At 42.1% G+C, this 21229-nt stretch overlaps 1 protein-coding gene across 6 annotated transcripts in view; it reads left to right on the forward strand.

Moving 5' to 3' along the window:
- Nucleotides 1–20385, forward strand: part of PTPRJ (protein tyrosine phosphatase receptor type J) — a 219120-nt gene extending 198735 nt beyond the window's left edge. For all 6 annotated transcript variants that reach the window (XM_077453480.1, XM_077453482.1, XM_077453483.1 and 3 more), the window contains 6 exons: nt 1232–1305; nt 1396–1530; nt 2996–3115; nt 4552–4715; nt 8474–8609; nt 11594–20385. In XM_077453480.1, the coding sequence (XP_077309606.1) occupies nt 1232–1305; nt 1396–1530; nt 2996–3115; nt 4552–4715; nt 8474–8609; nt 11594–11779 (815 nt within the window). In that variant the 3' untranslated portion in view covers nt 11780–20385. The remainder of the gene's footprint in view (nt 1–1231; nt 1306–1395; nt 1531–2995; nt 3116–4551; nt 4716–8473; nt 8610–11593) is intronic.
- The last annotated feature ends 844 nt before the right edge of the window (nt 20386–21229 follow it).

Raw genomic sequence — 21229 nt, forward strand, 5'->3', positions numbered from 1 at the left:
TGAGGGCATGCGGCCTGGTATGGTTCGGGGGGGGGGGGGCGCTCGCTCGTCCCCTCCCCCTTTCCTGACTGGCCGGGCTGCGTGCTCAGATAAGGGTCTGGTATGGATTGGGGGGGGGGGCACGCCATTTTTTCGGAGTAGGGGGTTCGCCTTAAAATCCATACCAGACCTAAGGGCCTGGTGTACAGTACCCTGTAGCCGAGAACCAGCGTGATAGGATCGCGCTGGAAACATTCTCACGGGCAAGTGCTGTAGCTGCCCTTGCGTCGTATTTGGTCAGTCGGACAAGCATACAAACAAACGGGCTTTCCGATAGGAACTTGGTCCAGTGGACCAAGATTTAAAACATGTTTTCTTCCCAAAAGTTAGACGAAGCCCACACACGATCGAATTGTCTGACGGATTCTGGTCGGCCGGAAAGTCCGATCATGTGTATGCGGCATAAGTGCTCTCATCCTTTTACTATACGTAAGAATACTGTCCTAGGGACTCCAGCAGGGCTCCACCAGGCACTAGAGAGCAGCCTCATGACATTATTTAATGAGAACTTGAACGTGAAATTTCGATTCCAGTACTCCAACACTGTAATTCAAGAATATTATTAAAACTATTTAATTTCACCTTAAAATAATTGTATAGCAAACTTGCTGCTGGCTCAGTCACATGTTAAATTGTTTGTAAACCCTTACATTTACCCAGTGAAGTGACTGGCCTCAGGTTACACACAGAGATTAAACAAATCCTCCTACTTAAGTTGTACCGGTTTATCCGCGGCCCTCTGATCTCTGCCTCCATTGAAAGTGCAGAATTTACACAGGATCTCTCAGCTCTGAAAAGCAGGGGGCAGGGAGATAAAGTTACACGCTGTACAGCTCAGTATAGAGAGCTCAGAGCCCTGATTGAAGGAAAGGGAAAAAAAAACCTTCACACAGCCCCCAGGAACAGAGCTAACGCTGTCAATCATGGGCTGTGTGCTGGAGCTCCCTCGTCTGAAACCATTTTTCTCTTGGTGTCAGGAAAAGTTGTCATGTAGATAGCAGAGGAAGGAGGCAGCAGACAGAAATGACACTTAGTGCTCTGGATTGAGACAAGTACACACTATAGAGGGAGATGCTTTGTTCATATTTCATGTCTGAGGTTTACAACCACTTTAATAAAAGGCTAGGCTAAGTTGTATTATGTTTTGGCTTTGTAGACATTATCTTGTATCTTCTTTTTTTCCACATGTTAGATGATCATTCCCGTGTTACACTTTCCACTAATGGAAATCCTTCAGATGATTACATAAATGCAAACTTCATCCCAGTAAGTAGATAAGTAACAAACAGGAGGTTTGAAAGGGTTGGAGAATTACTTGCGCTGGGCCGGTCACTACTAGTCTGTTTGCTTTTCCAGGGCTTCATCTTGAAGAAAGAGTTCATCGCAGCACAGGGTCCGCTCCCTAGAACCTTGAACGATTTCTGGCGCATGGTGTGGGAGAAAGATGTCCGAGCCATTGCTATGCTGACGAGATGTGTTGAACTTGGGAAGGTACAAAACAAAAATAAAAAAATAAAAAGAGGGAATAGTGGGGTAAAGACCAAAAATATGAGCAGATATAGTGGTGAGATTTATTTTGCAACCATGCAGCAGGTGTCCCTAAAAATGAAAACAATATAGAACTAGATGCAGACCTACTGGTAATTTGAACCTATTTCCCCTACTCACAGCATACACAGCCAGAAACACAGCATTTTTAGCATTCTTCCTTTTGCTCAAAGATCAGTCTTGGGGTTTCTTTAGGGTTTTTTTTTTTCAGAACAGTAACTTGGATAAGGATGGGTAGCATGGGATACTCCTGAACTGTAGAGCAACTTGAGGACTGCAGGCTGAGTTTCACAACCACTGGCTACACTGCACAATGCCTGGCTGTTTTGCACAACTCCTGGCTATACTGCACCTTCTTGTGGGGGGGGGGGGGGGGTTAGGCCACCTCACAGTCACTTCCACTCACTCAGTCCAGAATGGTTGGGCTTCCTCCCACCCACTTCCTTCTGACTTCAATCAGTCTCTGGACACAGCTCTCTGGTAGCCCCCCCCCCAGCAAATCCTAGCTGGGACCTCAGTGTCTTCAAAGGCTCCTCTGGCTTCCTCTCTGTCTCTCTCTTAGCCTCAGGGGTCACATCCTGAAGGACTGGACCCAGGAACTTTGCTCCCTGGCTTCCAGGTCTCAAAATATTTATGGGCCTTCCCTGCACCTTCTGGCCACACCTTCCCAGGGATTGGCCAGAGGTCCATGAATATTCAGGCTGCCTGTCCTGCTCTCCCTCCCACTATACTTCTAGAAGTGTCTAGAAGACAGGGGGAAGTAGCAGAACAGCAACCTGTGAGACACTAAACAGCCCTAAGTAATCAACCCCTGCTCCACTGGTACAGAGGACCTAACTAAATTTACCTAGCAGCCTACTCTGAACTAAGAGAGTGCTACATTGATGTTGGGTTACTCTTGCTGTCCCCATCATGGAGATTAAGAACAGGAAGCGAAGGAAACAGCAATACAACCTTTGCCCAGTCCTTTAGGACAAGATGTTCTTTTATTATCTGTAGAGATTAACTGGTGAGAGTTCTATTTTAAAGTTTAACTGCCAAAATCATTTTTTTAACTCTTACCTTTAAATAGATAGAGTGGAAAATGGTGAGAACCCCTGTCCTGGTTTTATTTTGGGGAGGTTTCCCTTCACTTTCAGTCCTAGCCAGGCCACCAACAGGGAAGGACTACTAGCACTTCTATGCCCAGCCGGGTTTGGCTGGGAACCAGGTCTGATTTGACCTCTTACAAAAAAGGACAGCAAGCAAGAGAAATCTCTTGAATGAGTCCAGCAAAAACTGACTGGTTTTAACACTTTCTTGGTCCAGTCCAAAACTTTACAAAACTGTTTTTGAATGTGGATACCCTTTAATTATTCTTTATTGTTTGTTATCATTAAGATGCAAACTGTGTGTTTGTGTTTTCCAGGTAAAATGTGATGAATATTGGCCATCGCGGAGCGCCAGGAAGTTTGGAAACTTGTCAGTGGCTGCTTCCAATGAAACTGTCCTTCCAGACTGGACCATCAGGGACTTCATAGTAACTAATGTGAGTTAAGTGGGTTGAAATTAGAGCTGATTTTAATGCAAGGGATTCTGGTCTGAGTGGGTGAGAAGTAGAAGGTGTCAGTGGAGTTCATTCAGATAGTTCACAAAAACATGAGTTTGTTAAACTTCTCAGTAAAAAAAATTGGAAAAATAACTTTCTTTATTGGTTATCAATATAGCTGGAATGGACTTAGTATCCCCGCCTAAAGGATATATAAACCCTAATGCCGCGTACACACGAGCGGACTTTTCAACATCCAAAGTCCGAAGGACTGAGTCCGTCAGACTGTTCGATCGTGTGTGGGCTGCAACGGACTTTTGACTCGCCAAAGTCCGAAGGACTTTAGAATATGGAACATGCTTCAAATTTTCCCGAAGGAACTCCGCCGGACCCGGTCCTCTTCGAAAACTCCGCTCATGTGTATGCTACTCCGACGGACTAAAACCGACGCTAGGGCAGCTATTGGCTACTGGCTATGAACTTCCTTATTCGAGTCGGGTCGTACGTCATCACGTTCAAATCCGTCGGAGTTTAGTGTGATTGTGTGTGGCCAAGTCCGTTCGGCCGAAAAGTCTGTCAGAACTCCGTCGGAATTCCAGCAGAACTCCGACGGAACTCCTTTGGAAGTCTGTCGGACATAAGTCCGCTCGTGTGTACGGGGCTTTACAATGACCTCTTATTTCCCACCCCACTCTCTTACTTTTTATGCTTGGTTTTCCTTTATTCACATGCTTACCTGCCCAGCAAATCCAGGATTACCCTACTGTGATCTGCTGCACAGGTACCATAGTCCAGGTCCCACACCGCCATCTTCCTCTGTGATGTCATCGGGAGCTTGCTTCCTCTTTGAGTTCAGGCAGACAACCACTTAAGTCATACCCTTGCTCTGCCTACTGGCTGCTGTGTGTCCCTGCTCCTGCAGTCTCCTGGACTGGGGGCAGGGCCACTGATAATGGCCCTGACCCCATCAATTCAGCAAGTGGGCCCAGGCAGCTGATATGCAGAAGGATTGGCAACAGGGGGCTAGCTTCTCCTCCTTTCCTTCCTGCCAGCTTTCAGCTGCTGTAGGGGCGACAAGGGATCAGTTCCAATAATTGCTGCCCCCGCCACCCCTCCTCTCCAGTTATGTTGGGTTTGTGTCCGCTAATAATGATTTTAGTGCACTTTTATTTTTTAGCAAAAAATATATTTTTGATATTTCTGGGGCTTGGGCCCCTGGGCTCTGTCAGGTAAGCCATACGGGCCCCATGAGTTGTAACAGTGGCCCGTGGGGCAGGGCAGACTAAAAAAATTGCATGGAAAAAATAAAATAGATTACAGGGATGTGTATGGAATATTCTTGAAGAATAAGGATATTGTTTGGTGTCACTTTAATTGGGGAGCTGGGTCAGAGGTTTAACTGCCACCATCTCACTATTATGTTCTTCTTTTTTCAGACACAAACAAAGCAGAGCAAGCAGGTGCGTCACTTTCATTTCACCGCCTGGCCGGATCACGGTGTTCCCAAAGCAACTGAAGACCTAGTACAGTTTAGGAATTTAATTCGTGATTACACCTCTGGCCACAGCTCGCCGAGCTCGCCTATACTGGTTCACTGCAGGTACGTGCTAGACCAGGTGTGTCAAACTCAAATTCATTGCTGGGCTGCATAAGAATTATGGTTGTCCTCAAAGGGCAGGTGGTAACTGTAAGACTATATATATATGTTGAAAGGCCAGTATGGTGGCCTGTATTTATGGGAGGAGCCCGGAGGAGTAATTGATCAGCCCGTTCAGCTGTGTTCCTTATCAGCCAGTACGGTGGCCGGAATTTATGGGAGGAGCCCGGAGGGGTATTTAATCAGCCCATTCTGCTGTGTTCCTTGTCGGTTCCTGTGTGCAATACCCACCCTCCCATCCCCTTTTTAGGGCATTTCTCAAGGCATCATACTCCTCACAGAGTACTCATTTCACTTCATTTCATGTTCATTTCATTTAATCCTCATTTCTTATCTAGGGTATGCCCCCTTATTTTGGTATACCGTACGTTAGACCAGGGCACACCCTCAGGTCTATTTCAAGTGGTAAGTTTATGTTAACCCTGTTTGTCATCGTTATACGTATCGGACATAGGGCTCTGAACCATAATATATATATATATATATATATATATATATATATATATATATATATATATATATATATATATATATATATATATATATATATATTATCCAGTGCTTTTTTTTCTCAGAGAATAGGTGCAGGAATTCAACCACGCCCCCCCCCCCCCTCAACTGAACTTCATCAAATAGTGGGTGTGGCCAAATTGCAATAACAATGGGAGGATCTTAAAGCGGCAATACATTCCAGGAGTGCATTACATACAGAGTGCAGAGTTCTGGAATGTGTTATGTACAGAGTACACAGTTCATGTGTGTGGTATGTACAGAGTGCAGAGTTCAGGTGTGTGTTATGTACAGAGTGCAGAGTTCAGGTGTGTGTTATGTACAGAGTGTAGACTTCAGGAGTGTCTTATGTACAGAGTGCACAATTCACGTGCGTGGCAGATTTCAGGGGTACACTGTGTACACTGTGTACAGAGTGCAGACTTCAGGGGTGCACTACGTACAGAGTGCAGATTTCAGGGGTGCACTGCATACAGAGTACACGGTTCAGGGGTGCACTACGTACAGAGTGCAGATTTCAGGGGTGCACTACGTACAGATTAGAGTTCAGGGGTGCACTACGTACAGAGTGCAGATTTCAGGGGTGCACTGCATACAGAGTACACGGTTCAGAGGTGCACTACGTACAGATTAGAGTGCAGAGTTCAGGTGTGCACTATGTACAGAGTGCAAAGTTCAGGAGTGTCTTATGTACAGGGTGCACAATTCACGTGTGTGGTATGTACAGAGTGCAGAGTTCAGGGGTGCACTGTGTACAGAATGCAGGGTTAAGGGTATGCTATGCACAGTGTGCAGAGTTCTGCCACTGCCTCCTGAAAAAAGTCCTGGGTGCAAGAGCCACTTGAAATAGGCTGTATTCGGCCCATGGGCCTTGTGTTTACATGTGTGCTAGGCATCTGACTCAGGATTGCTTAGCAAGCCAAAGCACCCTGAGGATTTGAGTGTGTAGAGCTGTAATTGTATTGCTTAGTAGCTTCTATCCATTAAGAATGTATTCTGATTTATAAAACAAAAGGATGTATTCTGATGTGTTTATGTGGGTTGCTGTATACTGTTATTTGCCTAGAAAACATTAGACTTTTTATCTTCAGCTGGAAAAGCTTTTATTGTACTAACACTGCAATATTGTTAGCCATCCACCCAACCAAAACTTCCTGAGTCATGCGTGGAGACCCTGCTCCTTTCTCAGATTAGTACATATAATGTGTCTCTGTGTATGAACACAAGGCTGTCCTTTTCTGGGATTCCATTTCCTTTCATTATCATCACGGTTCATTAGAAGAACAGATCTTCAAAGAAAACACAAACGATTCCATGTATGCCTGTCCCCTTTTCTCTTTGCTGTGCTTTCCTCTCTTTTCCCTCTCCATCTTTTTCTTGGTCTTCTCTTCCCTCATCTTCCCACTAATGCTTTCTCTCTCCCCTTTCTATCCTCCCCCCTTCCCCAGCTTCCCTCTGTCACCCACCCCACCGTCCCCCTTGATCTTCCTCTTCCCACTCTCTGTCTGCTTCTCTCTCTGTTCCCCTTTGTATCCCTCTTCTCTCCCCCCATTTCTCCCTATTTTTTCCCCTATTTTCTCTGTCCCCCTCTGTCACATTTCCCATCTCTTTGTTTCGCCCCCTTGCCTCTCTTTCCTATACTCTGTCTCTCCCTCTCTTCCCCTTCACTCTCAGGCAGAGTAGGCACCAGTCTATGATCCCAAAGCTGTTTAAGGTGCCCGCAGCAATGGATCCAAATAATATACATTGATAAAAGATAGAAAATAGGGCTGATACTGATTAAAATTTTCGTATTCGATTAATCAATTTTTTTTATAATCGATTAATCGACTAATTTCGATTAATTATAACGCACATACAGCTCCAACTACTTTTAGCTGATCTCCTTGCATTGCAACTCTGCATTAGTCAGTGGTAAATGTGGTCTACACTATATAGAATCACCCGACACTAGTTCATTTCCACAATCCATGACTCAACTTCACAGTTCACACAATTAAGTTTTAAATTCAAACTGTAGCACTGACGTAAGTAATTTTTTTTCCACAGTAGCGTGAAAATCCCTCCACCTCCGGTCTAACTAATCACTCTCACCTTATGGCATGGACCCCTGTGCAAACAGGTGGTCATGCAAGCGGGTATCAAAAAGGTTAACACAGACCATAAACTTCTCTCACGTCTCCTTAGATCTCAGCAAGGACGCCAGGTCATGGGTAGAACGAAAAGATCTAAGTGCTCACCGCTTAAGTATAAGATTTCATTTTTGTGTTCAAACACAAACTACTCACATAAAGATGAAAAAAACACAGCATGTAAAGCTGACAAGTTAGTTCCGTAGGTGCAGCAGCGAGTGACATCATGCGTAACTCCTCCCCCATATGCGTTATGTTCAATCATAACTTCGACGTCACCAGACTCCTCCCCCCTTCCCTTCGTTAGCAGACGGAGGCACTTGGGCAAGGGGGGAGGAGTCCAGTGACGTAGATGTCTGTGACGTCACCGGATCTCCGACGGAACTCCCTGAAGACTCGGAAGACAGCAGAGAGGTGAGTACCGATCAAAAGAATTTTGATCGATCAAAAAAATGTATCGATTAATTGAGGAATTAATCTTTAATTTCCACAGCCCTAATAGAAAACATGAATCAACTTAAAGAAACAAAAACTTTACATTAAAAACTCTTGTTAATGTAATAACAAAAGTACATAAACCATAGACATCGGGTTCACATTAAGTTTGTCTCTGAAAAGCTCATCTTCTTTCAGCTGTCAGTTTGTAAATGTAGCAAACCCTCTAAGGAGCCGCAAATGAACATGGATCCCCCACTTCTGCACAGCCAGGCACACCGAATCTTCACAAGATCCCAGAGTCAAAGTTTAGTCCGTGACTTTGTTTTCGTTATTTATTAGAAGGTTAATAACCTGGGTAGGGATGGAAGGTTAATTCAACAACAACTTGTTAAACTTATAAAACGTTATACGTTTTTATTTTATAAATAGACCCCTATGTGTGTGGGGTCAGTATACACAAAACAAATTTAGGAGAAGTCCAGGAATATCATTTATGGAAGGAATGTATCATTATTGGTGTTTCTTGATCTCTAGCAAAAAATGTATTTGATTTCCCTTGTTTCATATTATTGTGATTATTTTATGAATGATTGATGTTATCGCACATTTGGTCTTTCTCAGTGCTGGCGTCGGCAGGACGGGCACTCTGATTGCCTTGGATCGAATCATCAAGCATATCGAAGCTGAAGATAAAGTGGATGTTTACGGAGTGGTTTACGATCTTCGAATGCATCGAGACCTGATGGTGCAAACAGAGGTGAGTTAATATGGAGGTCTCCTTAGGATGCGATGAAGAAGCTTGGAATATTCTGTTCCAATGGGGAAGATTTACTAAAACTGGAGCACTAAGAAATCAGGTGCAGCTGTGCATAGTAGCCAATCAGCTTCTAACTTCAGCTTGTTCAATGAAGCTTTGACAATAAAACCTGAAAGCTGATTGGTTTCTATGCAGAAGTAAGCATCATTTTGCACTCTCCAGCTTTAGTAAATAAACCCCAATGTGTTCCTGGCTAGAACTTTTTTTTTTCTGGTGAGGGGTTAAACTAGGGGTAGGCAACCCCCGCAAGCGGCACACAAAGCCTCTTTTGCCAGCACTCAACTCCCTCCCCATCAGCAGAGCAGCGCAGGGAAGCGTCAGTAAGACACTAATTTCAGATTTGCCGCACCCGCACTGAGGGGGAGGCACTGCGCCCCACACATTGTATGATGTAAGATGGGAAGAGGGATTTGGGGGTCTTATAGACCTCAAATCTCTCCACAAAGAAGAACCTGTCACATGCCTACCGATTTTTCCTTGTGACAGTAATAAAAGTGTTAAAAAACAAAAAATGTAAAGCAATAGTTAAAAAAAAAAACGTAATCATTTTTTTTTTTTTATAGCGAAGTGCCTCTGTTCCCCCCATGCTCACGCATATGGCGATCTCACACAAACATCGATCATCCCACACCTGTGAGGTAGACAGTACTGTTACAATACAATTCAATACAGGAGGGATCAGAGGGCCCATTTGTGGTGCTCAGATTAGACATGTGCAATTTGTTTCGATCCAAATTAGTTTAACAAATTTGGACAAATATGGCGATCTCACACGATCTCACACAAACATCGATCATCCCACACCTGTGAGGTAGCACCGTGAACGTCAGATCATGGGCAGTCATTTTAGCACCAGACATCCTCTGTAAATCTAAAGTGGTTTTAAAGCGCTGCCTATGAATAGTAAAATTTACGTTGTTTGATGCCAGTGTACGGCCGCGCACAATTTTAAAATGTGACATGTTTGGTATCTATTTACTCAGTGTAGCATCATCTTTTATATTTACAGGAAAAACTGGGTCATGTTTTGTTTTTTTGCATTAAAATTTCAAAAAAAAATTCCCCAAAAAATATTGTGTGACATGTGACAAATACCGTGTGACATAAAAAAATTGCAAAACCCACCAATTTTTTCTCTGCTCTAAAAAAAATATACAATGTTTGGGGTTTCTAAGTAATTTTCTAGCATAAAATACTGATTGTTTCATGTAAAAAAAAAAAATGTGCCACAAAAGGTCTGGTCTGGAAGTGGTTATATGTACTTGTTTTTTTACTTTTTTTTTACATTACTTCAGTTGCTTCCTGTAAATCCTAAGCAAAAATTATGTCATAAATCCCAGATGTTTTTTTGAGAGTAGGGGCTTTGTCAGCTAAGCACACCCTACTACATACCTGAGTTAAGGGCAGATGGAGTCCAGGAAGTAAATACTACGTGAATCATCTGCCCTTACCCAAGATGGCCACAACTAGAAATGCTAGGAGGGTGTTTTTCAAAGTGTTTTCTTAACAAAATAAAGCTTGGAGACACAGATGGATGGGGGAGTTTCCTCTTAATATTAACAATTAATTAAATAGCATTATTATTATAAAACAGGATTTATATATAACCTACAGTTTGCGCAGCGCTTTACAACATGAGGGCAGACAGTACAGTTACAATACAATTCACTACAGGAGGGATCAGAGGGCCCGTTTGTGGTGCTCACATTAGATTTGTGCAATTTGTTTCGGTCCGAATTAGTTTTTTTTAACGAATTTGGACAAATTTGTTAATTCAGAAACATCCAAATTAATGAAAAACCCATTTAACAATTTTTTCTGAATATTCGAAAATTCGAATATCTGAAAATTTGTCAATTCAAAAATGTGTAAATTAGAAAATTTGTAAATTTGAAAATCTGAAACCCCGAAGATTTTTGAAAATCGGAAATAATAACTAGGTATTGAAACTGTATCTGAACTAGACATGTGCACTACCGAAATTTTTTTCATTTGTTTTTCTATTTTTTTTGTTGTTTTTCGGGTCATTCTTTATGATCGCAATTCGTAAATTAGAAAATTTGTAAATTCGAAAATACGAAATAAAATCTGAAAATTCGAAAGAACAAAAATTCGAAAATTCTAAATAATAACTAACTAATAATAACTAACTATTAAATTATAGGTATTGGAATTTCTTTTCAAATTTGGCTGTTAGTGAACGTAACGAATACGAATTTATCGGAAGTTACAAATTATCCGAAATAACGAATGCCGCATCTAAATGAATGGAACGTAACAAATTAATAATAATAAATAATAGTAATAAAACATTTTATTATCATTTATTATTAATTTGATCTGTTCCATTTGTTTAGATGCGGCATTTGTTATTTTGGATAATTCGACATTTTGGATAATTCGTAACTTTGGATAAATTAGCATTTGTTATGTGCCTTTGAAAAGGAAATTCCAATACCTATAATTGAATAGTTAGTTATTATTAGTTAGTTATTTTTTTGGGGGATTTTCGTTCTTTTGAATTTTCAAATTTATGAATTTCCGAATTACGTTTATAAGGAATGACCCAAAAAAGTTATTAGTAGTTAGTTATTATTTTTGGATTTTCGTTCTTTCGAATTTACGAATTTTCAAATTTATGAATTTACGAATTGCGATCATAACGAATGACCTGAAAAACGAAAAAAAAAGAAAACAACTGAGACTAAAATGAATGAATTTTTTGGTAGTGCACATATCTAGCTCAGATACAGTTTAGTTCCTCTTTAAATTACAAAATGAACTGAGTAACAATTGTATATGTTATATCATCTTTTGAACGTGGAGTATTCCATTTAATGCATTCATTTTTTGGGGATTTTTTTTCTATTGATGGTGCATTGTTTCATTTCGCTTTAGTAACACTGATTTTCTTTCCAATGCAGAGCCAGTATGTTTTCTTAAATCAGTGTGCTCTGGACTTTATAAATTCTCGAAAAACCCAGGATCATGACATCTACCAGAACACTGAATCCATCTACCAAAACACTGAATCCATCTACCAGAACACGGAATCGGTCTACCAGAACGTAACGTCCCTCTATCCCAACATCAACAAGACCGACCTATAGAAACATTTTAACTCCAAAACGACCTCTCTGACCGAGGAGGCACGCTGCTGGTACCAATGAACTCGTCAATACAGGGAATCGCACTTTTTATTTGTTTCCTGGAGGTTTATGTTATTTAATGAATGTGTATATATTGTTTTTTTTTCCTCTTCTTTTCTGCAGATGTACTTTTCAAATCTGCTGGGAAGATATGGTACATCTAAATTATAAAGATGAACATTATGTCGTATACCACTATGTTGGGTGATTCTCTTTACTGCAAGGTATTCTTCTAAGACAAAAATATATATATTTTTTTAATCCTTAAATACGAAGTCAGAGAAGTCCATGACTTACGTCTACTCTCCTTCCTGGCATGTTTCTGATTAAAAATAAAATAAAAAATATAATTAAAAGTCACCAGTGTCAGGACAAGAACATCAGATGGCAAATTGCAAATTGGGGGGAGAGAGCACAGCTCGCACCTCTCCCCAGCTCTCTCCTCCTCTCCATGCCACTGTCAGCACTGGGCTGACAGAAGTAGTCACTACTCCTGTCAGCCTTAATTGTAAGAAGGAACTTGCAGCACCTCCATCCCTACAATACATGCTGGGCCCAGGGCAGCCGCCCCTTTGGCCCACTCCTTGTCCCGGCCCTGAAGGGCACCTCCCAGGACAGGCAGTATAGGAGTTGCTGAAATATTTAATGATGCAGGCTTCCGAAAATGCTGTCTAAAATCTTTCCAGCCTACTGAGTCTCATATCTAAAAAACAATGTAGTACCCAGGGCATGGATAGGGATGAGCGAAACTGAGAGCTTCTATTTTGACAAAAAGTTTTAGCCAAAATGCCTTATGCGCCGTACACACGATTGGAAATTCCGCCAGCAAAAGTCCGATGAGAGCTTTTGGTCGGAAAATGCGACCGTGTGAATGCTCCATCAGACTTTTGCTGGCGAAATTTCGGCCAGCAAAAGATCGAGAGCATGTTCTCAATTTTTCGGTCGGAAAAAGTTCCGATTGCAAATTTCGATCATCTGTACAAATTCCGAAGCGCAAAATTCCTACGCATGCTCGGAAACAATTCAACGCATGCTCGGAAGCATTAAACCTCATTTTCTTGGCTCGTCGTAGTGTTGTACGTCACCGCGTTCTTGACAGTCGAAGGTTCAGAGAACTTTTGTGTGATCGTGTGTTAGCAAGCCAAGTTTGAGCATAATTCCATTGGAATTCCGTCGGAAAAACCATCAGAGCTTTTTCCGACCAAAATTCCAATCGTGTGTACACGGCATTACATTTAATACATCAGGTACATATAGTTAAGGTTGCTTTTCAGGGGTGTCAGGTGGTTGTAAACCCTTACATACACGCAATGAAGTGATTGTACTCAGATAATACACAGAGATGAAAGAAATCCTCCTACGTACGCTGTACCCGTTTATCTGCAGTCTTTTCTTCTCTACATCTGTTCAAAGTGTAGAATTTATACAGCTTGCCTGAGCTTTCAGAAAACAGGTTATACACAACATAGCTCAGTGAGGAGAGCTGATTGGAGGGAAGGGACCCCTCACACACAGGAGCAAAGCTGAGGCTGTCAATCACAGGCTGTGTGCTGGAGCCCCCTCCCCTGTCACCTTTTTACCTTTTGGTGCCAGGAAAAGTTGTCAAAAGTAACTCAGCAGACAGAAATGAGTACACACTATAGAAGGATATGCTTTGTCCATATTTCATATCTGAGGTTTATAACCACTTTAATGGCTCATGAGGGCTACAGAAAGCTCTTTTAACCACCCTGGAACTGTTATCATGCCAAAAAAATGTCTCTCTCTTCAGAGAACATTTGAGAGGCAGTGAGAAGGCATTGTATCTCCACCTTACCGCCTGTTTAACCCTCTAAAGGCTGGACTACTGCGTCGCAACCATGTGCATTGCAAACCATTGCTGAGCGGCATAGGCACGAACAGGGGGTGTGCCTGGGCACACCCTAACCACTAAGTGCGGTGAAGATTCCTGCTACTGCCTGGGTTTCCCGCTGTGTTGGCCCCTTAGTCCCACAGCGCTGCTGGTTTCCCTCACCTCCTCTCCCTCCGGCTGCTGCGGGAGATTTTTCAGGATAGAGAGCAGGGGGAAGGGGCTAGTGAATATGTAATTTACCAGCCCTTTTCTTTTCTAAATGAACACACTCACTCACTGTGTCCATTCATAACTGAAGCATAGTAAACTGTTTTTTTATTTATTTTTACTATGCTTCAGTTTGTGAATGAACAGGAAGCCACTTGGCACGGAGCACTTCCCATTCATTCAGTCCAGGCTGCAGAGGAAGGCTTCGGGGTGCACACCCTAATATAATATGCTGCATACACCTATGCTGAACAGTTGCAGCACGGTTCCATTCACTTGAATGGGTCATGTTCGGCAAGTGGTAGTGCCCACCGAATATGACAGGGGGTATGATTCCCGTATGGAGAATGTGCACACCCTGGGCCATCGCCTCTTCAGCTAAAGAGGGAGCAGTTGAGGGATGGTAAAAAAAAAAAAATAACCGCATGTTTTTACTCACCCAAAAACACAAGTGTAAGCAAGCCCTTATGAAATAATCAAACCTACCTTAAATACACCCCTTTAATGGAAAAACTATTTTCTCCAAAGCGGAGACTTGAGAGTTTCCTTACCGGTGATATTTACTGGTGGCAAAATCAGTGGTTCTCTTTCATTTCCGCTCATCCCTAGTCTTTGATTTCACTGCCTACATACTTGTTCCAGATACGTGGTTCACTAAGCAGTGTGTGGAGGTCAGGATGTAGCCGTGGAGCTGGCCTCTTCAAAAACAAGTCAGCTTCAAAGGCAGCTCCTATCGCTCTATGCAGACAGGTTACACTAAGGGCCGGTTCACACCGGGACGACTTGGCAGGCGACTTAGCCGTCTGACAAGTCGCATCCCATTCTGTACAATGGAACCGTTCTAATCGGAGCGTCTCAAGTCGCTCCGACTTTGAAAAAGGTTCCTGTACGACTTTGGGGGGGGCGACTTACATTGACTTCTATAGAGAAGTGGTTTTGCAAGTCGCCGCTGCTGTCGCGTCAAGGTCGCCTGAGGTAGTCGCGGCTGCAAGTTGTGTGACCTCAGTGTGAACCGGCACAAACAGCCCTGTTATAAACCTAATAATTTATTTGCAGTAAAACATTCTAAACTTCATAACTAAATTTAAAAAAAATTTTTATTTAGCTGTCATGTTTTATGTGATATAAATTTGATTGAAATATAAAGATCAAAAAAGGATGTAATAATTCATGTGTAAACTAATATATATTCTGGAAAAAAAAATACTCTATTAAGTCATATGATGCAAAGATCAATGATGCGTGATAACCCATGGCAACCAATCAGAAACCTTCTTTCTCTAGTCTATTTCACAATACACTTTATTGGTCTTTGTATAATTGTTGTAAAATCTACTTGTACATAATTAGATTTAAAGAATATTTTATATTTTTGGAATCAAACCCTGCCAGCTTTTTAGATTTTGTACTGAGATGTACATTTGGTTTTGTTTCAAGTGTAACTTGCTGAAGTGCCATATTATTTTTTGAAAGGTGAGATATTATATATTTTTATGTCTGTGGAAGATCTTTCTCAGGATAATCATGCACTGAAATGAATATAACTTATGCAACTAGGGAATATAGTCATAGCGGATGTCTGTGTGTGTATATAGGCCAAAGCAATAGGAGTTGCACTTTTACAGTTGTGTGAGATTATGGAACTATCGGCCTCATGTGTGGGTCACCTATAGCAACCATACCTTCTCATTCTAATCTGCACTACAGAACTTAAATCTGGAATCTAAATGGTTGTTATAGGCAACACAGTTCGACACTACATAGTCAAAAGTTTTGAACACCTGACCATCACACCTACATGATATGGGCATAGGTATGTGGACCCTCCTCCAATTTATTGAGTTCAGATTTTTTCCAGTGAAGGGCTTCAGCGTACAAAGACATTTTAGACAACTGGGCTCTTCTGACCTTGTGGTAACAGATTTAGAAAGGGCCCTTTCTCCTCCAGCATGGCTCTGCCAGTGTGCACAAGGTCAACTCCATATTGACATGGTTGGTGAATATAGAATTGCATATATGGAAGGAGCGTCAGACCAAAACTTAAAGAGTTCAAATTCATTTATTGATGTTGTGTTCAAAAAATGTATTTGGAGTGGCGCTCCTTCAATATATGCACGTCTTTTCCTGGTAACCTGCTGGAGTAACCACAGTAGGGTAGCCTTGCCTGCCGTGAGAAGCCTAACCTGAGCCAGTGGGCTCTTCAAATGTTTTGTTGCCCTCTCACTACCTTGTTTAAACTCATATCAAAGTCTCTCAAAGACTCATATCAGAGTTTCACACATTTCACTGATGAATATAGAATGGCCAGCATAGAGTCCTGACCTCAGCCCTACGGAGCACTGTTGGAAATTAAGACTTTGGTTATGTGCCAAGTCATCTCATTCCATGTCAGTACCTGACCTCATCAGTGGACACAATTCCCACAGACACCATCATGGTTAAGGGTCAGACTTGGAGACCAATAGCTATAGCAGTAGAGAGGATCCCTCTGACCAGCTGGATAAGTGAGCAGCAAGCCACCCTGGCAGATGACATGAGTTCAGCCGAGGTTTGGTGTCCCAAGCACTAACAGATTGCGGTCCTCAGGATCGCCCCACCAAGAGGTGAGCAAGCCAGGGTCCAGTAGAAGATATAGCAGGTTGGGATCAAGCCGAAGGGTAGTCAGTAAAGAAGCCAAAGGTTGGCAATAAGTGGTCGCAAGTCCGGCAGAAGCGTAGTTGAGGACCAAGCCAAAAGTTGATAACAAGTCATAGCAGAGATACACTCGACAGCAAGACTGACAAGAGCGAGATATTGGATGGAGAGAGCACAACAATCTTGAAAACAGGAAGTGCAAAGACATGGCTTAAATAGGGAGTTTGTGGGAGGAGCAAAGAGTTCAAGGTTCAGCTGAAAGAAGACACAAATCAAGATTGTCCAAAGGTTCATACAGGGTGTTGTTCAGCATCTCAGGTGGCTCAGCAAGAACACACATAGCCAGACACAGCACAGGTCACAGGTTCAGACTTGGGTCTTGGCAGACACAAACTGTTGTGAAAAGCCTCTCCAGAAGGAGGCCTTCATGGTCATGAAGGTAGGGTTACCCCATTATAATGTCCATGGTTTTGGTATAGGATGGTCAGGTGTCCTCAAACGTTGAGCCATATAGTGTATAACACTCTTTCATGCATGGATGGTCTGTAGGATTCTTGCTACTCAGTATTGTAGGAGCTGATCCGGCCAGTGAAAGGCCAAGATGGTATCTTCTGAGAATATTGTCTTCCTGACTGATTGAAGGCTGCTTTTAGCATATACTCTGATGCTTATCACTTGTGCCCTGGAGTGCCAGGTATTAGTTAACTTGGTCTGTGTAGCAGATGTCATGTATTTTTAAGAACTCTATATTGTTCTCCCATGAAGGAAATGCATTAAACACCAGACTGGCAGCAGAAAAAAAAGAGGTTTTAATGCAAAAGCGGTGACATTCCTTCACTGTTGGACTGGCTCGGCTAATGCAATATATACAAAAATAGCACTTTATTAAAGGGAAGTGCCAAAACTTACAATGTTTTCCAATGTTTTGAATGCAAAGTTAGCCTTCGGATAAATGCATGCTTGTAGAACTGTAATAAGGACACAAGCATATGTCAGCACTATATCTTAAAGCACCACGTAAGCAATGAATTAAATAGACATTGAATGTAATTGACAAAGATGAAATCTTTTTGTACCTAGAGTGCTATTTTTTATAAGCAAATGCTGTCTTTTTTAAGATGAAAAAAGTGAAAAACTGTTCTTCTGGTATTATCAGGTGCAATCAACAAACTGGACCAAATAAAATCCTCCTTAATGAACACATAAAACTGGCAATGTCCTTTTTTGCACATGGTACCAGAAACCATCTCATATTGGATCTGTTAACACTGTGTTAAGAATCTTGCAGGGACATATAAATCAGGAATACGAGAAGAACAGAAATACTTACCTGACATGAAAAAAAGCTGCTCAGGGTTCTCCCCTTATCTAAAACTCTTGGCGTTGGTCATGTTATCTCAGCTGGTATTGGGTAATTCTTTTCTACTGCAAGGACCATATGCTCAAAGGATTTTTGGTATGTAAGCAGAACAGGAAGTACATTGGGTTTCAACCCAATGTACTTCCTGTTCTGCTTACATACCAAAAATGGGTTGGGTTGGGTTGAGTTAGTATATCAGCCCCTCTGTTACTCTACATCAGGGTTTCTCAACCAGGGTTCCATGAAATCCTAAGGTTCCGAGGTTGCTAGGGGTTCCTTGAGCAATGAGCAATTTCTGCCTCTCAGATAAGTTCCCACTGACACTATTGATTTTTTTAACCTAACACCAATTAACTTTTTAACTGACACCATTGATCTTTTTAACTATCTCTAAGGGGGTAATTCTTCCCAATGACCACGAGTGTAAGGTACATTCTTCCCACTGACCATCACACCAATCTATTATGAGATGTAGACATAGAAATGTTTAGCAGGGGTTTCCTGACACCGGAAAGTTATTTCAAGGGTCCCTCTGTGTTGAGAAAGGCTGCTCTACATGGAAAAATGCTACTCAGGGTTCTTTTCAGTACAGCTACCTTATCCAAAACCCTTAGGCACTGGACCATGTGCTCAAATGCTTAGACTTTTTGATATGTGAGCAGAACAGGAGGCACCATAGATAGGGTTGAGTTGGGTTAGTATGTCAGCTCTTTTGTTTCTCTGTATCAGTCTTCCTCAACCTTTTAACATGGAGGAACCCTTGTAATAACTTTCGGGTCTCAGGGTACCCCTGCTAATAATTACAATGTCTACAGTTCAGGGTACATTAGCCTCATGGTCACTGGAAAGAGTTGAAGGCTCCTTTCATTTGTGGTCAGATAGCTAAAAAGATCAATGGTGCCAGTAGTTAGTTATCTTAGAGGGAGACATTTCTCATTACCCAAGGAACCCCTAGCAACCTCTGGAGGAACCCTAGGGTTCCACAGAAAAGGGAAAGATGGCTCTATATGCAACTATGCCAGCAAGTCTCTTAATACAGTTTGGAAGCAACACTGTTAAAACCGCCAAACAATTCTCCAAAAGCAGTTCCCTGTAACATACTTGCATATCTGGTGGTCCACGTCTCATATCTTCATTCTGCTTTCATCCGCCTCTTTAGCATTCAACACAGAAATGTCAGATAGTTGTGTCCTACCCAGTGGCGGCCCATCCATACGGGGCGCAGAGGCGCCACCCCCTTATCCATGTGTCCGGCCCCTAATGCAGGGTGCCGGACACATGGATTCCAATGGGTTTTTTTTTTATCGAAGCACATGATTAGAGCCTGATGCTCTAATTGGCTCCAAAAAGGGTGGGCAATGCGCCCCCCCAGCTCACCCAGTTGTGTGACAATAGCGACCTAATATTCGCTATCGTCTCCCTGATTCTCCTCCCGGCCAATCAGGAAGCAGGTCCTATGATCCGATTTGCTTGAGAAGAGAAGCAACTGTATTGGCGGAGGAGGAGATGCAGGAAGTATCCGAAACGGCCGCAACCTAGATGAGGTAGGTGCGGGGCTGGTGGGTGGACAGATGAGCGAGCGATGATAGGGGGGGGAGATATGGGGGACTGACTTGGGGGGGGGGGGGTGGCTGGTTTGTCTGCAGCCCCTCCAAGAACATCACTGGTCCTACCTGCCTCTGCATGGTGTGATTCCACCCAATTTTACAGGAAACTGCTTTGAGGAAATTAGAGGGCAAAGATATGCGAGTGTTGGCACTCTTTCACCAATCACAGAACAGTTTTTGCCATAATCAGAACGGGCAGTGCTGACTGTAACAGCTTACTACCTACCATTGCACTTTGTTAATAAAGATAAAGATAAAAGGGACGAGGCAACTTTTTATATTAGAAGGGATTTTTTTTTCCCCCACATTTTTGTTGTTTTTATTGTCTTTTTTTCTATTTGTAGCCCAGAATACAGGAAAATTTTACATAACACTTGGTTTTGGCTGCCTTTTCAAATATAATATTTATTTTTTTAATGACAAATCAAAATATACTCGTAATAATGCGCAAACGGTGTTGGCATACTTGAAAAATAAGATACATTTTACATGTGAAAGATATTTGTTTTACTGAAGGAATTCTTAAAAATTTGTAAAACATTCCAGTGAAGTCTCAGGTTTAGATAAAATGTGAAATCTGTCTTATTGTGTTTGGTTTTACCTTTTTATATAATGACAATACACTGTTGTTTTTTCTGTATAATGATATATATAGATGGATAAATATATAATAATAAATGTATATATATCCTGTAAACTGCGTTTGCTGGATAGGTAATAAAATCAATAATTTTTAACCACGTTTCATTTCTTCATTATTTTTCATAAGAAGTAAAAAAAATAACAAAATTTTTTGGTCATCCTGAGAGGTGCATATGCAATTTAACTCTATAAATTGTCTGTTTTATTGTGAGAAACACTTATAACAGCTGTAAACCCCAACTAAAGGACATTTAGTTTGCTGAAACACTGCATTTTTCTTTTATTATTTTCTCCTATTTACATTTTTTTGTTCCATCTTAGGGCTGCTGATCCATTGCAGGCTCTTTGCAGCCCCCTCCTGACTAATTGCACTCCAGTGATGGCTGCATGGCATTTCTCATGATGGGTCTCCGATGTAGACAGTCCCAACTACTCTCCTCCAAGCCTTCCATCCACGCTCCACCAACTGATGGGAGCTGACTCTGAGCAATCTGTTACTCGCTGACAATTATGCAACCAAACACAAAAGTAGCACCGCTCACCTTACAAAAGCTGAGATTCCATTTTATTGTTATCCAGTGTAATCTTCTGTTACGCGTTTCACTCTGCTAGAAGCTTAGTCAATGACTCTAGTCATAGAGGCTACTCATGGGGGAGATTTTCTAAAACTAAGCTCCCAACTTTGTGGGAACAGTTTGGGGGACGGCCCCTTCCTGTTCCAACAAGACTGCACACCAGTGCACAAAGCAAGGTCCATAAAGACATGGATGAGCAAGTTTTGGGTGGAGGAACTTGACTGGCCTGTACAGAGTCCTGACCTCAACCTGATACAACACCTTTGGGATCGATTAGAGTGGAGACTGCGAGCCAGGCCTTCTCGTCTAACATCAGTGCCTGACCTCACAAATGCGCTTCTGGAAAAATGGTCAAATATTCCCATAGACACACTCCTAAACCTTGTGGACGGCCTTCCCTGAAGAGTTGAAGCTGTTATATCTGCAAAGGGTGGGCCAACGCAATATTGAACCCTACAGACTTAAGCCTCGTACACACAATGGGATTTTCGGCAGGGAATTGTGTGATGACAGACTGTTAGCCTAAAATCCGAC

This window comes from Lithobates pipiens, unplaced genomic scaffold, assembly GCF_037356315.1.
Source record: "Lithobates pipiens isolate NorthernLeopardFrog02 unplaced genomic scaffold, aLitPip1_a1.2 Scaffold_24, whole genome shotgun sequence".
Taxonomy (NCBI): domain Eukaryota; kingdom Metazoa; phylum Chordata; class Amphibia; order Anura; family Ranidae; genus Lithobates; species Lithobates pipiens.